The sequence below is a fragment of the Lolium perenne genome, chromosome 1, assembly GCF_019359855.2.
Source record: "Lolium perenne isolate Kyuss_39 chromosome 1, Kyuss_2.0, whole genome shotgun sequence".
Classification (NCBI taxonomy): Eukaryota; Viridiplantae; Streptophyta; class Magnoliopsida; order Poales; family Poaceae; genus Lolium; species Lolium perenne.
The window spans coordinates 173,492,700-173,501,449 of NC_067244.2; the positions used below are offsets into that span (position 1 = coordinate 173,492,700).

At 47.2% G+C, this 8,750-nt stretch overlaps 1 protein-coding gene across 2 annotated transcripts; it reads right to left on the reverse strand.

Moving 5' to 3' along the window:
• Nucleotides 1-28: 28 nt before the first annotated feature.
• Nucleotides 29-4,317, reverse strand: LOC127313014 (F-box protein SKP2A). Of its 2 annotated transcripts, none has more exons than XM_051343552.2 (5): nucleotides 3,935-4,317; nucleotides 2,742-3,032; nucleotides 1,191-1,539; nucleotides 974-1,115; nucleotides 29-681 (listed from the first exon to the last, which is right to left on the reverse strand). In XM_051343552.2, the coding sequence occupies exons 2-5, from the start codon at nucleotides 2,999-3,001 to the stop codon at nucleotides 299-301; spliced, it is 1,134 nt and encodes a 377-aa protein (XP_051199512.1). In that variant the 5' UTR covers nucleotides 3,002-3,032; nucleotides 3,935-4,317; the 3' UTR covers nucleotides 29-298. The 2 variants fall into 2 exon arrangements, with proteins under 2 accessions (XP_051199512.1, XP_071676009.1); XM_071819908.1 differs by lacking the exon at nucleotides 3,935-4,317 and adding an exon at nucleotides 3,450-3,465.
• Nucleotides 4,318-8,750: the final 4,433 nt, after the last annotated feature.

Consider the following 8,750-nt stretch of genomic DNA (forward strand, 5'->3'; position numbering starts at 1 on the left):
AAGGTATGTACGCAGAAGGAGAAGGCCATGAAAATAAATACACAAGCCTCTTCAGAGAAATCCAATACTCCATAACATAACATTTCTTGGCAGTTTTCAGAACATGGGAGAGCATGAAACCCTCTAGCCAACCACTCAATGGTCGACTAATCACACACAGAGCCCTCTGATACAACAGTCCTAATACATTACATTACCAAGTTCCGAGTTTATGTACATGTCTTCCTCTAGGTCAGGACCGAACTCCCCCCACAAGGCAGATGGTGTTTACCAGAAACAAGACCACGGACACAAATGCTCAGTACGCATGGCTCGTGGGCTGCAGGGTGCCTTCAGCACGGTGCCGCTGGAGGCCACAGGCACAGTGAACAGATGTCAGGCTGAGGCAGCCGCTGATGATGAGGGAGTGCCTCTCAGGACAGGTGTGGAGTGACGGGAAGGAGTCGCAGACCGCCTGAACAGCTGGAGGTGTCAATGCCGTGCATTGGCTGATATTGAGGTTTGCCAGCCCGTCGATGTCCTTTGAGCTGCTGCTCCTCACTGCACCCCACCTCCCTCGTTTGCTCTTCACACAGCTGTTTGCGAGGGAGTACATGGCACGATCGGTGATGTTCTGGCAGTAGTACATGCCCAAGGATCGAAGGTGAGGGCACCCACTTGCAAGAGCAATAACACTCTCGTCTGCAGTGAAAGATTGGGTAGAAATTAGAATTAGGGTTTAAGATGCTCAGGACACACTTGTCTAAATTCTGAAGTAGCAACACAAAACTTCACAATCTTGGCTCCTATTGGTATTTTAAATGTGGATAAGCAATTGTTAAAGGTTAGTTCAAAGCATCCCAAATTCTTTTGCAATACAACAACCAAGTGCTTCATAATGCTATTTTCATGTCCTTAAATACAACATTTCTCATCAATCAATGAAGAGCAATAGTTATCAAAAGAGTTAGTCATGAACATATGTGGCAATTACCTGTTATAAGAACACAACCACACAAATCTAGGGCCCTCAGATCAGGGCAACCTGATGCCAAACTGGTAACCCCCTCATCTGTGACATTGTCACACCATCCTAGGTTTAAAGATTGCATGTGCGCGCAGTTACGGGCTATGGCCTGCATTAACAGTTTTAGAGATTAAACATAAGTTCATGAAAACATGTCAAGCAAATGTTGGGTTAAGTGAAATACCTGCAAAGATTCATCAGTGGCTGCCTTCACACATCCACACAGATTCAAGCACTTCAGGTTTTTGCAGTGGCAACTAAGGTAGATTAAGGCACTGTCACTGAAACTGGAACATCCACTGATGTTTAGTTTCGTAAGCCGAGGACATCCGTTGGCCAGTGCATACAGTGAGCGGTCACTAAGCCTGAAACTTCTGCTGAGGTCTAACTCACGTAGATCGTAACAGTAGTTGGCAACAGCCTCTACTGCACTGTCTTCAAGCTGAGGTTTGATTTGGCGAAGAGTGAGAACCTGAAGCTTTGTGAACTTGTGAGCAAATGATATTGTTAAATTATTCATGTTCTGCTGGCACCTGCAGATGACACAAATTTAAGTTCAACCAACAGATCCTAAAAGGTACATATAATCAACACCAAATATAAGACCATTAAGAAAACATCAATTATATTCACTGGTAAGGCTTGGTTGTGTGCATTTGAGGTGAAATTGAGAAGAGAAACATTGGAAGAGATGCTATGTTTGAAACGATATATCAATAAAACCAGTAGACACTGAAGTATGGACGCAAATGACACAATTCTTTACAGGAAACATCAAAATGACGCATTAACTAATTAGGAATAAAAGTGACAAAAGAAGGTCACATTCATTGGTGCTCCTCAAGGATATATGAAATCCTTGTGACATTTACCAACAAATGTTCATTCAGCTAGCTTGACAATTCAATTTCTTTTTTTTATAGTAACCAGTATATAACTATTTCGCATACAGGAAATGTTGACTGAAATAAGTCACAGAAGATCCACAGCCTGGTAAGCTTTAATTCCAGTGTGGTTTCATCCCTAGATTCGTTTTTGGAATAATCATTACAAACTAAAAAAAAGTAGTTATGAAGAGGTTTTTTCATATTCTATTTATAAAGTTTCAAGAATCAAGGTAGTTAGTATAAAGGGCAGTATATCATTGTCACGATGAAGAATCAAGGCAGTGAATGAAAGTTTCTCACATTGTGATGCATGTAGAAAGTGATAACTACCATAAACATAAAGCAACTACAAAAGGCACCAGCTTTTGACTCACACAACATAACTGGTAACATGATGTGTTGTTTTCAGAAAATAGAATAATGAAATGGGTAGATGAAGACTTCAGCGCCAGGCATGGCGGGTGCAGAACAAGTTTAAGCACATGTGATTGGTAACCTATTAAAAACCATATTATTATTAGGAGGCTGGGTTTAGAACCTGTCAGTGAACTAGAGAAAACAATCTAGTAAGAACTACCTATTATCATATCTGAAATTCTCTTGTTCAAGAGCTAAATATTAAAGCCCGACTGAAGTATCACAACAAATTTACATAAGGGCTCCCTTTGCCTTTTTTTTTCGATAAAGTGAATATATTAATATCAACTTGATACGAATTACACCTGGTCTACGCAACAATGTAATGTTTGTAAATGTAAATGTTGAGCAAAATTCATCCCTTCTCACAAGACTGAAAGAAAACACCTTGTGCTCTGAAGAATTAAACTGACAGATACAATGCTACTCACCATGAAAGGGAAAGATTAGTGACCCCCCACCCTAATGTGTCGCGCCACCCAGTGCAAACACCGGATGCCACAACGACGATTCGATCGTCTCCAGCAACTGATATAATCCGCATGAGCAGCTCCATTGGAAGGTCCTTCCAACCTGACAACGTAGGCATATCGCCACCAGTTTCAGGCTGCCCCCTTCCACAGCCACGAGACACCGTGAGGTTCCTGAAGCACGAATCCAACTCCCCGTCTAGTGACCTCGCACTAACCATTTTCAGTACTACTTCAAGCACCAATCTACCCCTGCAATTACAGGCAGTCCTCAATAAAGTGCAATGTATACAAAAAAAGAGGGCTAATATAGCTAACTTTTCGATCGTATCTCTTCTTGAAAACTAAGATAGAGATGACAAAGCAATCCGGAAAATCGTATAAGATCATTTTGTATTGAAATCGCGCATAACAAAGCTACAAAATTAAAACAGGTACGACCCAAGGTACTAGGACCTGAAACAGCACTGTTTTTTTTTTGGTTTCAAAAATTGTTTAAGCACACCGAGTTGATAAAAAAAATGTCGAGCTGAAACAGCGGTACCGAATTGGAAGATGAGCAAGAACAAAGTTGTGAGTCTCTTTGCGTATGTTGGATTGGAAAAGAAAAATAAGGGAACACAAGAGCAGAAGAGCCTGAATGAGGGTGCAGAAGAGAAGTTACTGTACCGCGCGCGCAATCACGCATAGAGCACGCGAGCTACCATGGATCGATGTTGTTTTCGTCGCACCTGGAAAGAACGCCTTTTGGTTCAGGTATACATCAAGGAATTGCTTCCCTACTTATACACGCAGCTCCCCGGCTTGGGTTCTTGGCAAGCACAAGCGAGGGGAAACAGTGGTGAGCATTCTACGGATTAAAGTCTAAATTTGCTGTGAACTTTGATCGGCGGCAATTCCGTAAAGCGGGGCAAGCTCCAATTCGGAAGCCCAAACTTACCCTGAAAACAGGGCCGCGAAAATCGAGGCCGCTAATCCGGCAAAAGGCGAAGAGCCGGGGCTGGGATTAAATCCGGGAAAGAAAGTTCTCTGGGAAATGCAAACAGACCCGACGGCAGCGACCAGCCAGAGGCGAATGATGTATCCTCAGGTGCACTCAATCTCCATGAAAACAATTCGACAACCTGCGAGGAGAAGGAAATCGTGCGACTCACCCAGCGCAAGCACGCGAGGAACTCGACCCGCAGCCGGATCGCCTGGCCGGAGTGCCGAACACGAGGCGCAGCAACAGCGACGCCTGTGGTCTCCGGAGCACCGAGGCGCGGCGGAGGCCTTGAGGTGGCTAGGAGGAGGAAGAAGGAGCCTGGATGCTGACGCAGTTGGCGTGTTGCGCGTGCGCGTGGGTGCTTCGGGGTCAGAGAGGCTGGCTGGCTGGCTGGCCGGCCGAGTTTATTACGCCGGGCGCCTTGACGGCGACAGCGGGAACCGCGGATAGGGGGCGCCTTGGATTGGATTGGAGATCTTTTCTCCGCTAGCCTCGGGCCGCGGGCGCGCGTTGTCCGGCCGGATTGGACAGGAAAGGCGCGACTGGGGGGAGGCGGCCCCGGCCAGCGCGTCCCTGTTTTTGACGTCCAGTCGAGGTCTCCTTCTCGTCCCGTCATCTCCCCTGTGGCTTCTGGCTTCTTCGCACGCGGGGCGGCGGGAATCGTCCGCAGCGGAATAGGCCACGCCTGTTTCCTCCTCCACCGTGCGTGCGCCGCGACCGCGAGCATCCACGTCTTCGTGGTCCATCATCATCCGGACGATTTCCTCAGGCCGAGGTCTTCGCCAAGTGTCTTTTTTTTTTTCACGCCCAAAGAATAAAGGGAAAATCTATACAAAAGCGCCGCACACAGTGGTAGTTCATGCGGCGGCAAAAACATGGTGCTCCCCCCTATAGGATGCATGTACTGATCTGACAGCTCACACTGACAATTAATAGTAGAATCCGAAACTTGAAAATGATTTATCTTTCAAACCGTTTGTCCAATTTATGATCCGTTTGCACCGCTGCGTTCGTGTGGACGAGAACTTCAAAACTAGATCTCATGTTGTTATGTTTCGAAGATTTTTTTTCGTCACATCAATTGCCAGATTAAAATCTAACAATTATCACAATAATTGTACAGGATTATTAAATAAAAAATTTACATGTTTTACATAGACAATGCATTAGTATGCACACCTACAGTGTGATGCGAGGATGTTTTTTGGTCAAACCAATCTCCAAATTATAGTAATATGGTTATCAGATTAGCAACGAATACTTGTTACAATAATTATACATGGTTATCGAATATTTTTTACCCATTTTAAATATCGCAATGATATGTAGGAGTACAACTAATGAGCAGGTGTTCGAGTGTCTCTAAGACCTACGATATTATATCATTTCACACAAATTCGATATCATGGAGCTTTACATTGGTGCAGAATGGCATGTACGAACCTATCAACCAACGTATTACAATCCGGAAGCTAAGTAGTGAATAATCTGGTAAGTTAACGATAACGATCTGGCAATTACTGACGAAAAAAAAAGTTCACAAAATATACCAACATAGGATCTAGTTTTGAAGATCTCTTCGAAACTAAGCCAACGGTGAAAACGGATTTTCAAATGGGTTCGCGGTTTGAGAGATAAATGTTTTTAAAATTTAAACATTGAGAAAATCTAGATGATGTCATTGCAAATGTCACTGCATGCATGCATATTAGGCCATGTACTATGTAGAGCCGAACCAACGAAAAAACGTGTCAGATGAAGGTTCATTATTGAATTGCTACTATGTGTAGAACCGCATCATTCCTGTGCAAATGGGCCCAACAAAAATAAAAGAAGTAGTTTAGTTGTTGCATGTCCCGTGTGAACAGGCTACTTGGTAGCAGATGGGCAGAGCCTTGCCAGAACAATTCATTTTCTATCTGTATGAGCCGAACCAAACTATTGATCCGCTTTTTCTGTCAGAGCTTATGATGCGATGCTGTGCTATGTATAGAATCGAACCAAAAGTCTCTATGGTTCGCTTTACTTCAACATAGTACATGGTCTTAGGAAAGAGAATCCGCCGCACAGATTAGATTTGGTGCGGCGCCGCCGCGTAGTAAAGTCCAAGAATAAATCGGTCCATTTGGTGGGTCTGCTACCACCGTTCATTTTTTTCCGATAAAAAGCATATATTAATATCGCGGAGATACCAATTACATCCAGCATCTGCAACAACATCATACACTAATGGCATAAAGGATACCCACAGCTAAAAAAGAGAAAAGAATTACAAAAAAAGAGGTTCCGCTACAGATATCTATAACTTGAAACAACAACACTAACACCATCAACACAACACCAGAAGATCAGCTTCGCCATAAACGACGCTTCCAAAAAGAAAACAGTGCACAAACGTTGTCGTCGCCCGATCATAGATCTTAGGTTTTCACCCTGAAGAAAGTCATCTCTCTCAAAACAATGCCTTCAACAAGAACAATTGCCAGACACAACCAATTAAGGCCAGACTTTGGACTTTCACCCTCAAAGCTAACTCTCTGAACTTCTCCTATGCAGTCGTCCCCACATACCAGCTGCTGTTTCAAGTCACGAAGCACCAACCCAATTTCACCTCACCACCAAGATCTGACCATCATAGTTATTCCACCGATCTTGGCTTGATGACCTTCTCCGCTAGCACCATGGAAAGAAAACGAACTCCATGATATTAACAGCCAGCAGAGTTTCGAATCGCTCCCTCTGAAACCAAACGGCCAGATAAAAAAAACATGGGTGCGCACGACCGAAACCACCCCAATCCAGCAATCTTCAGGCATTTATCGCTCAATGAATTTTGCCGGCAGGGCCTTCCGAAACCCGACAATCCACCCAGACTGGTGGGAACAAGCATCCAACAGATCTTCAAACTTGGTGCGAGAAGAATCCTAGAACCACCACCTTTATTCTTCGACGCGGACGAGACGGCCCCCACGCAGCCATCCGCCGCCCGACGACGATGAAGGAGGTTCAGAAATCGATCATCGCCTCGCTAAGTCGTCACCGCCAAGCCCATGGCAGCCGCAGAGAAGAAGACTCGACAGTAATTGCGTACCCCGGCCAGGAATCCGGCGGCAATACCCATGGTGGCCCGAACGACACGGCCAAGGCCGTCCTCGCAGCAGGCCATAGAAGGCAAAGCAGCGACCAGACCCTGTAGGCCCAGATCGGACCCAGATTGGACCCGTGCTGCCGCCAGTTCGTTGTGCCACCGTCGTCCAACCACCGGCATCCAGCACCAAGGCCAGCCTAGTGCGCCCCTGCGCCAAGACGATGCAGGGCAGGACCCGCCCTGGCGCCGACAGCCGCCGCGTCCCTGACAGTCTCCACCGCCGCGACCACCCGAGGCATCTTCGTCAGGTCAAGCATTGGGCTTGGCGGCGCGCCCGCTCGTGGCCGCCGCTGCCGCCTACAGCGCCCCTACGCCGGGAAACGCGAGGAGGAGATCTTGGAGGCGGAGAAGAAACCGCCCCGCTGCCACCATCCTTGAGGCGCGCCCGGCTTCGCCGGCGCCCCCTCCGGAGGCAGCGATGCGGGGGAGGGGGTCTTTGGGGCCGGCGCTAGGTTAGGGGTCAATCGCTGCACTTAAGATTTGACTCGTCTGAGCGTTGAGTTGATCGGGATCGATAGCCGCCGCCACAGCTCCCAGGAACGATGAACAAATTGATTTGCTACCATGGTGACAATGGCCGGAGGGAGGCGAGGCGGAACAGTTACCCAGCGGCTGGCTGTCGGCGGCAGGCGAGGCGGAACAGTTACCCAGCGGCCGGCTGGCGGTGTCCGGCGAGCCGAAACAACGATCCAGCGACAGGTGGCAGACTGATCGATTTGATTGACGGGCAAACCATCGTATGGAGTTCGGCATTGTTCTTTTACGCATGCCTTTTAAAGTAGCCTAAACGTTGGTTCGTTAGAGCATCTCCAGTCGTGTTCCCAAACGGTGTCGTATCGAGTGTTCGGAGAACGTGTTTTGTTAATGCCGCGTTTGGGGGATGTCGTTCCCCAACCGCATCCCCCAAACGCCGCCCCCAAACTTTTTTAAACATTAAAATACACTTTTTTAATTTATTTTTTACATTTTTTATTTCAATAGAGAGAAGAAACATTCCACAAACTAATACATAAATTGGAACATGGTTTATACAAACTAAGACATAGTTTGGAACATGGTTTCCACAAACTAATACATAGTTTTGAACTATGGTTGACACAAATATAAAACATTGCAAAATAACGAAACCTAACTAGTATTGGCATCGCAGATTTCGTGTGTTCGCTGCCAAGAAAGAACACTCTCAGGCACACCCAGTCACTCAAAATGGAAAATCCAGCTGGTGACGGTACCCTTGTTGGTTCTTTCGAGGAAGAACAATCAGAAACCTCCGTGCCTATTTTCGCTGCGAAGAAACAACACTCAGTCGTCGTCCTCCTCGGCGTTGTCGCTGTGGTAGTGCCGATGGCAGCGCGTATCGTCGAACACCTTGACGCTCATGTCGGCCTCGCCAAGGTAGGAGAACGTGAGCACGAAGCCGGCTTCGAGGTGGTGGTAGCGCGAGAACTTATCCCAGCCGGTGTGGAGGTACATCTTGCCGCGTGCGTCGAAGATCACGTCCACAATCCACCGGCAGCAGCCGCAGGCAGCCTCCCGCAGATGCAGCGAGTTCGGCTCGTCGCCAGCGACGAAGTCGGCGAACTTGTCTGGCAGCCTCTAGATGCCGAGTGGGTCGCTCTTGAGGACGACGACGAACTCGAACAACACTTGCCGCTCCTCCTCCTGCAGGTCCAACGATGAAGACGATGGTGTCGCAAGCGACGGCGAGCTTAAAGCTCTGCCACAGCCACGACCATGACCATGGCCGCGACCTCGGACTCCGCCTCTACCAGACATGGCGTCGACTCTTGAGATGGTGGCGGCTAGGGTTGGGGAGAGAGGCGCTAGGGTTTGTGTG